Source organism: Ambystoma mexicanum, chromosome 2q (assembly GCF_040938575.1).
Source record: "Ambystoma mexicanum isolate Mex_15411 chromosome 2q, UKY_AmexF1_1, whole genome shotgun sequence".
In the NCBI taxonomy this organism is placed as follows: Eukaryota; Metazoa; Chordata; class Amphibia; order Caudata; family Ambystomatidae; genus Ambystoma; species Ambystoma mexicanum.
The window spans coordinates 1,094,192,296-1,094,209,762 of record NC_090924.1 but is presented as its reverse complement, the minus strand read 5'-3'; the positions used below and the strand labels follow the sequence as shown (position 1 = coordinate 1,094,209,762).

Below are 17,467 nucleotides of genomic sequence, written 5' to 3'. Positions count from 1 at the left end.
TTGGAATAGCCACGGCCCAAGATCTGCAGAGTGGGTTGTATTAAAGCAGATTGTATTTGGATGACTGTCCTTCGCTGGACACACATACAAGAGGCCAACAACAACCTGGAAAAACACAATGGTGTACATGAAAGTTAAGAATGGGGTAAGGCCGTGGGGAGGGGCGGTATTAAAAAGGGACCACACTGGTATATTACAAGTCAAACATACAGATTACTGAAAGCCTTCCAGATAACCTTGAGTTCTGTTAGGCAATATTTTCTTTAGCAGAGCCAGAGAAAGGTCCTCCAACTACTCATCACATGATGGTTTTCTATCTGACTTCTATCTGACTTCCAAACCTTGACTATCTTCTTTTTCGCGGCATTCAGTCCCCTAAACATTCACTGCTTAGCTCCAACAGGGAGACACGGGTGGCATAAAAATTCCCTAGCGGGAGTATGGAAGGGGCCTAGTCGTCACACCCAATAATCCACTGCATGTGGGCCCATGCCTTTTCCCAGAACCCATCAATCTCATCACATTCACTAAGACCATGTGCCAAAGACTCTCAAACCTTCCCAAATCCCCATCAGGTGTCATCCACCAGACCTCAACTGAGCATCCTCGAAGGGGACCACTATAACCTAAACGCGCTTTTGTGGGAGAAACCTAAAGTTAAGGCCTGCTTTCATTTTAACTGTGTTCTCAGTCACATTGGTCCACATCTCCTCGCCTATGGCTGTCAGTCATAGGTATTCACTATAGTAAACCTTGTTCTTCTTTGTCCAAGTATTTTGAAATGACAGTTCAGTGGAGCCAAACCTATTCTTCCTCGTCCCAGTATTACTGATACTATTGGTGTGGCTTAAGTACATGGGAGAGTTTATGGGGTAAGAGGAAGGTAAGGAAGGCAAGGGGTGATAGTACCACGTTGGCCCATGGTGTCCTTCCTGTATCCCAGAGGGGGGAATCCCTTCCCATGAGATCCACCCGCTGAGTACAGCCTTCAGGATAAACTATCGGGTAGCGGCCTCACCTTCCTGGCCTCATGGAAAGGGCCTCCCCTCCGGAGAAGGGACGACATCATAGGATTCATCACAATACGCACAGGTATTTAGGGCTACAGTTATCCCCCATAAAGTGGCCTTATTTATAGAGCATATTTTAATACTGAGAGGCCCCTAGAATAAAAACCAGTTTAAGATCGCCATGCCACCTAACATTCTGTGACCACTGAAACAACAATATAGCTTAATATGGCAAAATACCATGGAATGTATCGGACTAAATTAATTTCTACTCGATGAATAACACATCCTAGAGGTAATGATGGAACTCCCCCGTAACTTAAAGATGTTAGTCCTGTCTTGGCGGGGCCTAGTCGTGGACTTTAAATTGAACATAGCACTGAAACACCTAAATGTTCTCAGCTCTCCCGATTTCAACCCAGAAGCTCCAATGCAAATGTTTTCACTTTAACTGGCAGGGAGGCATGGCTGGGGTATCTTCCAGTAGCCTTATGGCGAGTAAGTTAAATGGTGGATTAGGTGCTCCTGATCAAACCAGATACCAGGAAACAGCACAAATAAGTTTCAGGTTTGACTGGATGAACTTTTCATTCAACAGAAAGATTGCCTAGTTTGGAACAGGCTTATTGCTCAGCACCACTGCACTCTCTCCTGTTGGAATCCTGAAATGTCCACCCTAGACACAAGTGTTTTATTTTGCTATTTAAACATACTGGGATAGGGTTCAAAATATGTGGAAAATGCAAGCACCACTTTGTCTCCTTACCCACTCTGGGATAGATGCAATGTTCCTTCATGGCGTAATCCTGACGCATTCAGACACTGGCCAGTTGGTGGCTTATCTTACTTGAGTCTGTTTTATGTCATTGGCAAACCGGAATCCTTGAATGAATGCATTGATGAATTCCGTCTACCTAAAAGGAGATTCATTACTTGTATCTGAGGCACAGGGTCTCCCAAGCCGACGCACTCAATCAGGGCAGCTGGGACTTCAAGGGCCTGGAACACCTATGACATACAGGATCAACTTCATATAGGTTCTCACAGATGTACAAGAGCCTAGAAATCTCGTTCAAGCACCCCTACATGGACCAGAGAGAGGCTGGTTTTCAGACGGCTTTAGGCTATCTCATTGTACAATGACTTGACCACGGCAGCAAAACTCAATTTTCCTGTCAAGTAAAATAAAACTTACATAAACTGATAATGGTTGTCAGGACCATGACAATGTTTAATGAATCCTACCTGATTTTGGGTGTATTAAAGGAGGCACGACTGGACACCTTTGTCAATTACTTAACATTTCCATTTCTTTTTCAATCTAGCTATAGAGCCTGTAGTCTTTGCCATCTATAAAAGATGTGGATATCGTTGTTCTCTCGTTCTCTGGAGTCACATCCAAAGTACTAGTATATGCCTGCTGGTCCTCATGTCAAACCAGGAGAGTTTGGTGTGTGCCCTGTTCTTGCACTTGGACAGGTTTTCAAGTGAACGGGTTGAAAACTGAGGTCTTTCCTATAACTCCTACCTGTAATTCCTCCATGTTTACGGGCCTGGACAATAAACCATTAAGTGCCAAGGATGAGTATGCTCGTCCTTTTTGCATGGACTTGCATAATAGCCTGGCACTTAAGGGGTTAAATGGTTGAGTGGTAGCTTTACTTATTTGGACATTAGGATATCAAGCAATATCAAAGGACGGTTACCACCGAAAGTAAATGTGGTGCTCAGTGGACATTAAATGATGTAAAAACCTCAAGTTGACTATCTGGGGTAAAATACATAGTAGTAAAATGATGCTACTTCTCCCTTTTATTGTACTTTTTCAGTGTGATGCCACACCCTCTAAAAGTGAAAGTGCAGAATTGAGAGACGTTCAGTTCTTGTGGGATGGCCAAAAGGGGGTGAAGATCCCCTGCGTTGCTCAAGTAACCTGTAGAGAAGGTGGTTTCGGATTCATGGACATGCGAAAATACCCCTGGGCCTATAAACTACGTTCCTTACACTGATGGGTCTTCTCCTTGGATGGGTCGTAACTTGGATGGGTGACTATGGAGCGAGTAGCTGTATCTCCTATTCCTCTGGCAACCCTTTGAGCCAGGGATTGTGGTGCCACAAGAAAATCTCCCCTCCAAACCAACCAGGTAACTCTTAAAGAGTTCTAAGCGGGTGTCTTAGATCTGGGATAGCAGTTCCTACTTCACCTGTATGTAACCTGTCTGTGAAATACACCACTTCAGATGAATATCTGTCCACTGTACTGGAAGACCTAGGCTTAAGATGTATGGTGGTCTTCTGTTCTTTCATTTCTTGAAATTCTAGTACAGAATTAGATCATGTGAAAGGGGCCGATATGGAAAGCTTGCAGCACTGTTCTCTTAATTCAAACAGAGCCTATGGATTGTGTTCTGTGAAGTGCCACTGCTTCTGAGGTAATCTAAGTTGCACGTGTTGTTGGCCTCAACAATATATCTATGGATGAAGACTGCTACTGCTGTTGATCATGGCTTTTACAGGAAGCAATGGGAGGCTGAAGAGGACAAGAAATTAGAATAGGTTTGGATCCACTGGACTGTCATCTCAAAATACTTAGACGAAGAAGAACAAGGTTGACTATCCTGAATACGTATGACTGGTAGCCATCGGCAAGGAGATGTGGACCAAGATGTCTGAGAACACAGCTAAAATGAAACCAGTCAAGGTACAGTGACTAAGAAGAGGTGAGGAGCCATGAACAACCGCTCCAAGAACTAGATTGAACATTCTAGTTATCAGACCCCAAGAAACTTAGATGTTAGAGGGACTAACAGATTTGTCAGTCCCTGCCCGGAGGCACCGCGGAGGAAAGGCCAGCGCAGCAGACTGCGAGGCGCGGGGGGGTGTTAACCTGTTGAGGTGGATGTTAGTGACCCGGTGTCCCCACCTTCTCTGCCGAGGACTGGCAGACCAAGTCAAGCAGGAGATGGAAGTCCACGTAAGCCAGAATGCCGTGTGATGCTGACAAGTAGAGATGCACAGCCCGGACCAGACTAAGTACAGCAAAGCCGCTGGAGGCAGAGCAAAAACAGAAGGTGAAGAAAGGTCCCAGACTAATGCCATGTACCCATATCCTGACAAGGTACGGGGGCTTCCTGGGTCCGTGAAGGGGTCTGGGACCCAAGCACAAGAAACCATATTGAAGGGGTCTGTGACCAAAGCAAGAGAAACTATACTGAAGGGGTCTGGAATCCGAGCTAGAGAAACCAAAGTGAAGGGGTCTGGATCCCTTGACAGTACCTGGCAGGAGAGTATACCAGGACAGTCCAGTGAGCCACTAAAAGGGCTCCACCATGAGAAAGGCTAGGGGAAAAGAGCCATTCCTCCACCTTTGTTGAACTGCCACAAGTAGCCTGAGGAAGGCTAGGGGAAGGGAACCATTCCCCACCTTTGTTGAACTGCAAAGAGAAGCCTGAAAAGGCAAGGGGAAGGGAGACATTCCCCTTCTTTGTGGAACTGCGTAAACCATCCTGGAAAGGCCAGGCGAAGAGAGACATTCCCCCCTACTTTGCAAACGATATCCATCCAGAAGAAGGGAGTCATTCTTCGGGACCCAGAAGTGTTGCGTCCTGTTTAGTTAAAAGTGTAAGGGATAGAAGTATGGTTTTTACACAACACGGTGGACTTTTTAGCTACAGACATTCTGACAGTTCCTTTGTATTTTGTTGAGGCAGGAAAATCCCTCTCCGAATTAGCGATAAGTAGGTTTTCTTCTTTTGTTTGATTTGTCTTTGCCCAAAAACATCGCTCTCATCCTTCCAGACACTTACAGTATTCTATCTCTTTGGTCTCGGGGCTCCATAGATCAGGCAAATATTTCAGGGGACATGGGCACACCTTTCTTGTTCCACTAGTAAGATGAATTTGGTCGGAAATCAAGTTATTCATTCTGATCCTTCTGTGTGAGCAAGCAAAATTAGCCTCAATTGACTTGGTAAATTTAGTGCCCATTATTAAAATGTGGAGGATTTTCTTTAATAATTCCTCCACCACTCAATTGGACACATATTCGGCATCTATCAAGTATTGACCCCCACTTGCTAGAAAGCCTTCACACCTGTGCTAAGTGCAAAGAGAATCAGCATTGTAATGAAAGGGGCGCCTAGGGGTCCCTTACGTCTATGGAAACAAGGCGAGTCACCACACACGATAGATACGCCAGACACGAGGTTGTATTCCCAAGGCTAGGGTTTATTGCAAAGCAAAAGTCTCAGTTGGCCAACTCGGTCTCACGCCCTGCAACGTGTAGCTCTAGACCTCGAGGGACGCAAGAGAGTGAATTACGTACATCAGTTACATATATACAAAATGCATATCAAACAATCAGCTATGACATGTTTAACACCCCCCCCTTTATTGGGTTTCTTTGAACTTGGTGTGATGATGGACACTTTCGACAGCTATGACACCTTCAAATATCTATTCTAGTAACAAATTGCAATTTGTGAGTGCAGAGGCATCTTTCAGTTGTTGAACAGAACACAGCGCTTCTGTTCTTGGAAGCGAGCAACATACGGGGGGAGAGTTGCATTCCTGACCTTGCTATCTATGAGGTGCTATTTGTGTCCTGGGAGCCGACACGCTCTAACGGGGTTCAACAAAGGGGGGCCGTAAGAAGAGCATAATTCAAGCCTTTAGCTGCTTTATTCTAACATATTCTACCATATAACGAGACTGGCTGGCAGCTGCAAAATGATTAAATGCCCTGCAGCTCTGCTTCAAGGCTACATTCGGGAGGGAGCCGGGCATTCTTCCGAGCGCTGCCTACGTTGTGTTTCAACGAACTCTTGTTATCATCGCGGCCTTGTCCTTTTACGTGCAGACAACAATGTTTTACAGTTGAGCAGTGTAAGAAGAAAATGTACTGCGAAGCAATAAGAACAGAAAGCAATGAGCAAAGGTTAGAAAGCAAAAATGGCGATTCTTGTTACATCAAAATGGCCGTTCATGGGCAAACTCTGAAAACTATATTCTGTCATATTGTGCATGAGACGGTTGGCCCACGGCCATCGGAATACTTTTGCGGTCACATATGAGAGGTATCCATTTTCTAGACTGACAGTAAAGGCAAAGTCGAATTCCGGTCTGACAGCAACCAAGATGGCAGCGTGCTAAGGGAGCTCTTCTGATCCCAGGCGAAGATCAGCTGCGGGCCGACAGGCCTCTGTGAGCCCGACATTGAGCAGATGCTCCCGACGTCCCGCCAACAGGCATGAGTAGCCCGCTCAGGAGCGGAAGCATGGCAAGGCCGATGGCGGCATTCTGTCCTGGCCCAGTGTGCCGTGCCCGCAGGAGTGGGCTGGGAGATGTCAGACCTGGGTGTGCGTAATGCAGAGTTCGCCTTCTGGAGAAGAATGAGACTGGGTGAGTGCCCGAGCTCCCCTTAAGGACATTCAGCCATTCAGCCCAACCTCGTAGTGCAGTCACAAGGGGCGGCCAACCTCTGTCTACCCCTACCTGAGAGTGCCGTAGGCCACGAGGGAAGGATGGTGGGCCTTGCTGTCTGCATGGCACCTTATGCCTGGCGCAGAAGAGCGCTCGTCTGGGATTTAAACAGTGACGCACAGTTTGCATTCTGGTGTCTGGATAGCTCGAGGAGCAGCAGGGCTGCAGGGAGTGATGAGCACTGGGGCCTCCATTGTAAGCTGGCCAGAGGAGAAGTGGACGTTTGGTCTCCTGTGTCCGCCCTGCTACTTTGGCAAGAACACCCGGGAGGTGGGGTTCCCTTCGGGGCCCCATCGTGAACATCAGCTCGACCCAGAGTATGCTATGGACCCCGGTGGCTGCTTGCTCAGGGAGGTTGGAGTGGGACCCCTGACATCCCTCCCTCCCCCTAAAATGGTGCCCCGACATCAAAGGCCCTTGACCCACCGGGCTCTCGGAGATCCTCATGCCAGGTGGAAGAGGCAGGAAGGGATCAAATTCAGTGGTGTAGGGGAGCAGAGAAAGGACTTGGCGGATAGCATTTAGACAGGTGGCCTTTGGTATATAGAGCACGCCCAGTGACTGCCTTGTGGGCCACAGGGGGGGACCCTGAGATATCCAAAGGAGGATCCCAACATTTGGAGAAAGACATGGCAAAAGTGAAGCAGGGAAATAGGACAGCCTCAGCGCTCACAAAAGTGAACTTGCTAGAATGCATGTCGGCGCTCGAAGAAATTGACCTCTTCGGTTAGGAGAGAAATTGGGGTGGCAACAGAAGGCCTGCAAAAATCCCTGGATGTCCTGCCAAAGAACATGAAACAGATAAACACCTGTATAGGGGACGCAGAGGAGTCCATTCACTCCCTGCAGGAGAATGTGATCCATCTACAGGGAGAACTAGCCGGAGCAAAGCAGGGAATGGAAGAGCTGCTATCGACCATTGACGATCTGGAGAATAGGCACCAGTGTGAGAATCTAAGGATATGAGGTCTAGAGGAAGCGGCCGAAGGATCCAAGCTAAAGGCATGGGTGCTGCTGTTTTTTAAGGACACCATCCCTGCTGTAACATCAAAGCCCATCCTGTTGGACAGGGTGCACAGGGTGGGCCAACTATGGAAGGGAGCCTCGGGGGTAACCTAGACATATTATCATGAAATATAATGCCTATACCGAGAAGGAATAGATTCTGAAAGCCTCCAGATCCATGGGAGAGATTATATATGGCAAGCACAAACTCTTGATTTTTCTGGACATGGCTATGCTCGCCCTCCAGAAATGACTGGCATTCAGGCCGGTGACAGGGAAACTTAAACAAGAGCAGATTCTGTAAAGATGGACATGCCCCTTCGGCCTGATTTTCACTTGGGAGGGGAAACGGAGGAGGTGCATGATGCTGGAGAAGGCAGTGAAGATTTGGGGGATTTCACTTGAGCAACCCAGGGAGACCAGGAGATGGAGGAAAGCCTGGGTTATAGGCTTGGGGGACAGGGGGCCAGAGTGGGGATGTGAGGGTAGGTGGACACCCACAGGCACGGGGTAGGCTCGTCGGGGGTCATCCCATGTATGGGGTACTTTGTCTGGGGTGATTAGGGGCAATGATGAGGGCTTTCAGCTCTGATATGAGGAAGAAACCCGGGAGAAAGGAGGTGACCTGAGTTCTCCAGAGGGGGGGTTATTTTGGAGGATGTTCCACCTTGACACGCTGGTGAGTGGAGACTGTTTGTTTTATCGTTGATGTTTGTAAAGGTTGGGGATTGGTTAAGAGAGTTGATGCATTGCCGTGAAGGAAGTGAGCCAGTGATACTGGTGATGAATGCAGAGTCCAATGAATCCGCCTGGTGCCCTCCCGAAACAGAAGGGAGCAGGAGACAGAGTGAAAGTAGATTTGGTTCCCCCCACTACAAGGTGGAGGTGCGTTGTCTAACCCATAATGTGAGGGAGTTGAACTGGCCGAGGAAGCGTAGTTCTCTCTTGCACAGGTTGAAGAGGGCATATATAGACATTGGATTCACTCTGTAGACATACCTGCGTAGATGTGATGTGAGCAGACTATAAACCAGGGACTACGCGTTGCAATTCTTCTCTACATACCGTCTTAAGAAGCAGGGAGTGGGTATCCTCGTTGGGAAGAGGTTGGCCTTTCAGGTACACAGGACCAAATATTACAGGAAAGGAAGATTTCTGTTTGTGAAGGGGGAGCTGGGGACCACCAAGGTTACCCTTGCAGTGGTGTATGGGCCTAATCTAGGGCAAAACAAGTTTCGCCGTACAATGATGGGGGATCTCTTGGTGTTTTCAGAGGGTCACATCGTCCTGGGGGTCATTTTAATTTGCCTCTGTATCCCAACTGGGACTAATCCAAGAAGGACTACTGGGGAGCCACGTACCCCACGGCAGTACAGCAGGGGCTGGTGATAGATTTTCATCTAGGGGAGCGGGATTACATTTCTCTCATTCATGTCGCAGCTACTCAAGGATTGATTACTTCTGAGTTAGGGTGAGTCTAGTTCCTAAAATAAACTCCATTGAAATAGACACCATCAATTTCTCTGACCATGCCCCAATTACCATGAATCTCATTCTTCCTGTGGGTGTCAGGGTCCACAGAGGCTGAAAGCTTAACCATACACTACTGAGCGACAAGGTGGTGGTGGTGTCTGAGGTTGGGGAGGCAATTTTAGAATACTTTCTGATGAATCGGGAGAGACAGGTCCAGTAGGAGATTTGCTGGGATGCCTTTAAGGCCTATATTAGAGGTATATTCATCTCTAAAGGAGCTGGGATGAACCACCGCTGGAGGGAACAGGCTGCTCTTATTTATCAGGATATTACGGATAAAGAGACAGAGTATAGAGAGGCAGGGTCACAGAAGGCGTTTAGAACACTGCAGTCATCACGGAGGCAAGTGAATATGATGGAGGCTTCCAGGGCTGAATTTACAGTATTAAGGGCAAAACAAAGATGTTTTGAGGAAGGGGACAGGGCAGGGAAGATATTAACATGTAATCTGAAGCAGAGCGTTATCTTGGTGGTGTTAAGGACGAAGCAGGTATGATGCTGGACAATAATCCTGATCTACTGAGGGGCTTCGATGCGTTCTTTCAAAAGCTATACACCTCCAAACTCCTGGAGTGGAAGGCCATTGATAGTTTCCTGAGTCGATGCCCCATGCCAGAACTCTCCATTGAGCAGAGTGACCTTTTAGAGAGAGAGAGATTACCAAGGAAGAAATATTGCAGCCAATTTCCTCCGAGGGTGGGCTTGGCCTCTGGGCTCGATGGTCTCCCTTTGGCCTTCTTTAAAATGTACTCTGGGAAGCTCTTAGAACCTCTCTGAATTTTTTTTAGTGATGGGAGGCGAGGATTACTCTTATAGTGAATCCCAATAAGGATCCGACATCCTGCGCTTCCTATAGACCTATAGCGGTTCTTAAAACTGACATAACGATTTATGGTAAGATTATGGCATTAAGGTTGGAGAAAGGTTCTTCCATTCCTGATGGGGGAGGGTTTGTGAAAGGACTCCAGGGAGCCGATAATGGCAGTAAAATCGTAAATTTGATAGATTTGGCTTGTTGCACAGGTATGCTGCTGTTGTGTGGGTAAGGGAAAAGTATGCAGTTTACGCATCCCTTATGGTGGTGAAGCTCACAAGATTGTACTTTTTCCAGGTGACGTGATCTTAACACTGAAAAATGCTGAGTCATCCATTCCCAAGCTGTTGGACATTCTCAATGCTTTTCAGACAGTTAATCTTAGCAAGAATGAGGTATTAAATATTAACTACAGGGCAGAAGCAATTAATACCTTGAGGCAAGGTGTTCCCTTGACCTGGGCCACCCAGAGGCTTAAATTTCTTGTGAGCTAGCTCAGCCCTCGGTGCGAGGACCTTTATCGTGCCAATTACCCCGCCCTATTTAAAGCTATTAAGACCGACCTTAGATCTTGGGGTTTGAAGGCAATCTCCTATTACGGGAGAATAGCGACCATTAAGATGAATGTTCTTCCTAGGTTGTTGTATCACTTCCTAGTGCTTCAGGTGCTGGTCCCAGCCTAGATCCTAGCAACTCCGCAAAAAGGTGTTATGGAGTTTGTTTGGGGGAGTATGAACACTTGCATTTTCAAAGTTGTGCTTTTTAGGCCAAGGGCAAGAGGGGGTATGGCGCACCCAGATATACATACAGAGATTCTACTGGGCAGCCCAATTTAGGATTTTTAGGGATTGGATCGACCCTACCGTGACTAAGGTTTGGCACTGGCTCGAGGAAGACCTAGCGGGAAAACCACTTTGCTACCTCCCATGAGTGCCGAAGTGTGACATGCCATTAAGTTTATGAGCTTCCAGCAGCCGGCACGACTGCAGGTGTGGGATTCACTGGTGGGTAAACGGGGCCTCTCAACATTCCATTCCCCTCTCACCCCCATACATAACAATCTGAATTTTTAACCGGCCTTTGATGGAACTACCTTCTCTAAGTGGAGGTTGGGCGGCTGTGAGTTTCTGACGCATATGTTTGAGCAAAGACAGATTTGCTCTTTTGCCTCCTGTAAAATGGCCTTTGGGTGGGAAGGAGGGATAGATATCAATATTGGCAGATTCGACATTGGGAGATGCAAACTCACAATCGACAGGCAGCAGCAAGGCCTCTCACTAGCTTTGAGAAGCTAATATTTTCCCAGGTCTACGCGGGTGGGCTCCAACCTCTATGGCTGCTTGGTGGGGGAGGGGACTCAATGCCAGCATTTGCGGATGCCTGGCATAAGGTCTTATGATATGAGTTATCCTGAGAAGAATATGGAAGGATCTAGACGTGGCTTAAGAAAGCAACTAGAAAGCGTTACAAGGTTTCTGCTTTATGGTTAAGGGGCTACCTAACTCCGGATAGGATGAAGCACATGGGCGGTCAGAGCAACAACGGGCTGTGCTGGAGGGACTGTGCTGCAGCTGGAACGTATATGCACATTTGGTGGAGGTGCCCCAAGCTCTTGAGGCATTGGGCAGAGCTGTTAGGTTCTATTGGCAGCATTATAGGTACCTCTATCCAGAAAGAACCGGGGCTGTGCTTATTGGGATTTTTGGGTGACCAGCCCACCGCCGGGGTTAAGGGGCTACTTCAGTCGCTGCTCCTGATGACGAGATCCACGATAGCCTGTTTGGGGAAATCTGCCAGGCCCCTGGGCTAAGAAGACTGGTGGGCGTGCCTCTGGGCAATAGTGGCTTCCAAAAAGGCAATCTAGTATATGCAAGTACTATATGGAGAACCAGCCCCAATCCTTCTTTTCAGAGGTGGGGATTGCTTTTGACCTATGCACAAACTCAAGAGAGTCTTCACCTGCCCTGCTCGGTGGCGAGGAATGGGCCTGTTGGAATGCCGATAGGGCAGGAGGGACGTAGGGATGTTGCTCATATTACTGGTTCTCTGTCGGATAGCGTCATACTGTGACTTGAATCAACCATGTTTTTTACTGGACTCCATGCATCGAGGGTGGGAAGGCAGAGGGAGGCAGGGGATGAGCAGAGGGTATGTTAATGTTTAGGTATGTTATGTATTTGTTTGTACTAGACTTGGCACACGTCTCCTCTTGGTGGGAGGACCTACGGTTGCTGTATTAAAAGCTGATGTGGATTGTGTTTTTAAGTTTCAAATGCCAATAAAAACGTCTTGTACCAAAAGAGAAAAGACAGTCCATGTTGCCCAAATCACTTTCAAAACAAAATAATTCATCTTGAAACGCAACATAAAAACACAAAGATAATGTATAAACCTTTGAAGATCTCCAGGGCACAACTGACACCTTTGCATTCTGACGCTGTGGCCTACTTCGGACTGAGTAAAACAACTATATCACACCAACTCAAATGAAGTGAATGAATTTTTAGCTTACAAATTGAAATCACTCCCCTTGTGTAATACATTATTCGGCTTTAGAAGATGAAGTAGGTCTGCGTCACAAGGGAGACGGTAAAAAACAACATATTTTGTCCAAATAATTCTCTTCCCTCTTTACCAAGCCAACATTTATCAATGAAAATCCTGAGGTGTATTTACTTGATGGGGGCCTCCCACAGCTCTCTCGTAAGGGATATGAACCCCTTGAGGCCAATATAACCAGGAAGGACATTTCTTGTGTTATTAAATTCCTATGGGGACCCTGCTCTTAAACCTGGGTCCCCATAGGCTTATGGCAAATCCACATTTCACACATTTGACATACATGAAAACCCTCGGCTCCACTAGGAGGTTGCGAATGTATAGAGCCAACTAACCTGGCTATCCCCCTCACAATAAACCCATTGGAGTTTCTTCAGGACCCCTACCTTTTCTGGTCGTGCACATGGGGATCGTTGAGAGGAAGTAATCCGGTGCCATGCGCACTGCGTTGCATGATGGGGTCAGAGTCCCAGCACCAATCTGTGGACGTCAAAAGGAATGGTCTTAAATTTCATTGGATGCCAACAAAGAATTTAATAGTATAAACTGACTGCTATTGAAGGTTCCAACACGCAAATGTGCAAAATTCTGCTGCCCATCTTTCAAATCCCACACTCTAGAATTAAGGTGAATAGCTCCATTGACCTTATCAATAGAGACCTTGACTCAAACTATTCATAGTTATCCAGGGATCAGGTGAAGAAATTGCCAAGGGACTTTTCATGCACCATGATTAAATACCAATGATATTGCAGGCTTCTTGAGAGATGCAGGTTCTTCGCTCCCAGACTTTTTTGGGGAAGTTTCCACTTTTACAATTAACTATGCTAAATCCATGGAGATAAACATTGAATCCATAATTGGGATCCAGATGGAGTTTCTCTTTAAATGGGCAAAAGGCTCTCCCTGGATCCAGCTTACTTTCTCATATGGCTCTCTGTACGCAACTAATATTCTAGGGCTTTTCGAAGAAGTGAGGAACATTTTTCAACAATAGGATTTACAAAATAATGTCATGATTCTGATGCATTTCAACTGTTAAGATGACTCTCTATTTCTGAGGGTTTAATATGTTCCTAGCTCCACCCATTGACAACACATCTACAAAGATGCAACACATGCAAGTGAAGATTTCCCTATTGATAAGTGGCCATAAGATTCAAACCTGAGATCCTTCAAGATGGCCTGGCCATCCTTTTATATCAAAATATATGGTATTGCCTTTATGAATAGCCTAATGTTGGCTTGGTCACTTGCTCCTGGGTTGAAAAGATGCTGGGATATTAAACGGGGTGCTACCATATTGCCACTCTCATTTACTGTTTCTCACTAAGAGGGCTACTGTCAGTCTCAGACTGGTCTATAGGGCAATAGGACAATGCCCAAAATGCTAGTGTGGGCCAGTTTTTGTGGTCAAAGTGGGCCACTATTTGGTCTATTTGAGCCAGTTTGATATGTGGCTAGTAGTTTTGGCCAGTGTTACTGTATCAATATTCTTTAAAATGCACAATTCATCACATTTGATAAAACCCCTCACCATTGGCTACTACTCAAACAGTCTGTCACAAAAGGAATGAATTGCCATTTGCAACTGTGGGACACTTTTTCCATTGTTGCCCGAGACAATTGTATGCCCCAGTCCGACCCTGGCTACAGCGTGGGACTGTGCCCCCTCACTTGGGTTACAGTTAATCTGGATTACTCGCTGGTGATATGGAAAGGAAATGTATAAAGAGTGGAAAAACCAAAAAACCCTTACACTGGGCTGTTTTTGTGATGGGCGCAACCATCTCCCTTTTGAGGAATGCTAAGCAAAATTCACCCTTATAGGATCTGAAGGCTTACATGATATATATTTGCGTCATTGGATCTTGCATAGTGAACTGCAGGAACAGGTACAGGCCTCCCAGGATATTCGGACTGTTGGTCACTAAGGGCACTGTGGATAGGCATATTTCTCAATGTTATAAATCACTAGATGTTATCAACTGTGAGTAATGTTCAGCCATTTATGTTCAGGTGGGAGCATAAACCAGGAACCCCAATCCCTGAGTTATCCTTGGTCCAAATCTGGGAGAGAGCCCATAGGATAAAACAATTAAGGAATGCTCCTATAAGATGTTTTTTCTGGTATGACTCCTCGGAGTCTGCACAAGATGCATTCAGAATTGTCTTGTATATGCTGGTGGGTTGTGAGGAGACGGGTTGTCTACAAGACATGTGGTGGGATTGCCTGAGCACAAGTTTTTATTTTTTATGGAGGGAAGTGTGGGCTGAAACCAACGAAATCCCTGGAGTCAACGACTCTTGACCCATAATTGATACCACTTGGTAATGGAGATGATGAGGGAATATACCCAGTGTAAGATCCCACTGCCTTACCAATATCCCATGTATGCAGCATAGCCCATTTAAGGCTTGCACAGTTATGAGAAATGCCAGAGGGGCAAAGCATTGCTTACTGACGCATAAAGATATGGGAGGTCCTCTCCACTTAGAATGTTTCATCATTGCTCACAAATGGATTTACAAAAATATCTTAAAATCTGACTCATTTAATCAAATGTTTGAAGGATAGAGAACATTTGTTTCATGGACCACAGTTATGAAAGAATAATCGTTTCACTGCTTTGATGGGTTAATGTTGAGTACGCTTTATAAGCTCAAAGGCTTGAGGATGGTGGATCTCTCTCAGGAAGTATTGGGTAAACCTTAAGCATGCATTCATTGTCTTCGGGCAATAAGTGCTCAAAGCTCTGACTGTTCGAGACTTATTTTATTAGTTTGATTTAAGTTTTTGTTCCAGTTCTTGGTTCTTGGTACTTTAGACATTGTCTATGGGTTTATTTTTGTTTATGTAGATTTTGTGATCCTGGAGTTAGTGTTTCACTCTTGAGTTAAATCAACAAAAATGAAAACAAAGCTTAAATAACGGTTCTCTGTGTAACTGGCAAAATGGTAAAACTGGCCTTTCGTTTTATGCTAAAATAAATGATCTATCCGCACTAGATCTCCTGTAGTGCAGGCTATTCCTTTTCTACTTGCCCTTCCAGCTGCCGTTGGGGCACGTACCGTGGGGATTGCTTGCTCCTTTTGGAATTAATGGCATTTTCAAAATGTCTGCTTTGTTAAGAGTTACTATAAGATACCAAGCCAACAGCCAAAAGATGCCATACCTAACTTTAAATGTTTAAAAGACGAGTTGAAACATTGCTTTCTGATAAAATGTTGTGAATTATTTTAATTTCAGTGTTTCGTGCTTTTGATAAGGACAATGACAGTTACATCAGTGTTACAGAATGGGTTCAAGGACTATCCATATTTCTTCGTGGGACTTTGGATGAGAAGATAAAATGTATGGTATTTCTGTGTATTTATTTAAACCCATTGTATGATGCTGTGCCTCTGCATAAATAAGATTCTTTGAAATGTACAGGTACAAAACATTAACAAATACTGTGTCAAGCATCAAATGCTCAATCTAATTAAGCTTCCAGCGAAGCTTACCTTCAAGAACTGGGGCCCAGCCTATTGACTTTGGCATAAGTGCATCTGTTGCATACATTCCTCTGTTCTTTACAGAAAGTCATTCTAGGAGAGCCAATAACATGTATTCCTTTACTTTAGTTTTACATGTAATACCATGTAGCAGAGTCTGATGTCTACACTGTACTGCCCTGATTGTGGTAGTGTCTTTGGTGGATATAGGAGACAGAAGTGATGTACCCCAATCCATGACTGTTATGCCTGCCTTTCATTCTACTCGGCACTTCCATCCCAGTGGAGGCCTTCATTTTTTAATCACCGAAATGTGGCTCTTCTCAATCTAGGTAAGTTTGCTGCCAGGTTCTCAAACCTGGCATAGTCCCTATCCGTTTTCCTTCTTTTAAAAAAGCCTAAAGGACAAATCAGTTGCCTTTTAACCAGTAAAGTTCAACGGTCATCCTCTGCGTTCCTAATTGATTGCTAGGATTGTGGACATTGTAGAATTGCTCCTGTCTCAAAATATCGAGCCTTCGGATAGTGTTTAATATCACAAATGGTGACCACTTTAAACACATTCTAATTTTTCAAATGTCCTAGTGACACAGCATTGCCACTCTAGGTGGTAGAACGCAGCCTGTTTTGCCCAGCACATTAAGCAAGCCTCCGAAAAATGAGTTCATTTTGTCTAATGGTTGTAGGGGGGATGATGTACATTCGGCAGTATTATTTTCACTACAGTTGTCCAATGCTAGGATAACTGTCAGGGTTTTTATTGCAGCGCAATCGCTTGTCCGTACTTCATCATACATTTCTTTCCCTATGCCTGCGTTCAATTTCTCTTTTCTATTCAAATTAACCAAATGTTCACGATCAAGTATATCTTTATACAAGTGCATCTGCCTTGCTTCCCCTGACAAATGTTCAACAGACCTGTAGTCTTTACCATCCCAGTCCCTTGACAGGAGTAGTATATGGACCAAAGCGGTCATCAGAACAAAATTGCCAACCACATTTTTGTGTCTACATGTCCTACGAGTGGAAAATGTAGACTTTTACTCTGCAAAAAAAGAAGTGAGCAAATGAGGTCATTTTGGATTTGATGCAAAGTCGGCTGCAACGTAGCTTTACTATCCAAATAGAGCTTGCACTTTACTATTCTTCCCTTATCAGAAGTGTTACATTTTTGATAAGCCAATAACTCATTGGAATACACATCAATAGGAATACAAATGTGCACATGAGAAATGTAACACTACAAAAAAAGTATCCTCTTTGCCACAAAGTCGCAGCACATATAAAATATTCACCTCATTAAATATTTACGATGACTTATTCAGAGTACTTGCAAGGTCATATTGCCTTCTGTTCGAATTATTTTGTAATCCCAAACTAATACTGCGAGTTAACTGCGTTTGGTGCAGTGGTGCTGTAACAATTTTCTGAGTGAGTGTGCTGGCCATTTTACATCGCAATCATGTGTGTGTGAACAGTCCTGGTGCTACTGAGCCAGTGAGTGTAGCAAATACCCGAACACCTATCAGACAAACTTGTGTGTGGGGTGTGTGAGAAACCTAAAGGT

At 45.3% G+C, this 17,467-nt stretch overlaps 1 protein-coding gene across 3 annotated transcripts in view; it reads left to right on the top strand.

The window, feature by feature from the left end:
* CLXN (calaxin) overlaps positions 1–17,467 on the top strand; it is a 246,767-nt gene that overhangs the window by 62,674 nt on the left and 166,626 nt on the right. For 2 of the 3 annotated variants that reach the window (XM_069648446.1, XM_069648448.1), the window contains exon 3: positions 15,653–15,757. The exons of the other annotated variant lie outside the window; for it this stretch is intronic. In XM_069648446.1, coding sequence (XP_069504547.1) covers positions 15,653–15,757 — 105 coding nt within the window. The remainder of the gene's footprint in view (positions 1–15,652; positions 15,758–17,467) is intronic. 3 annotated transcript variants of the gene reach the window in all.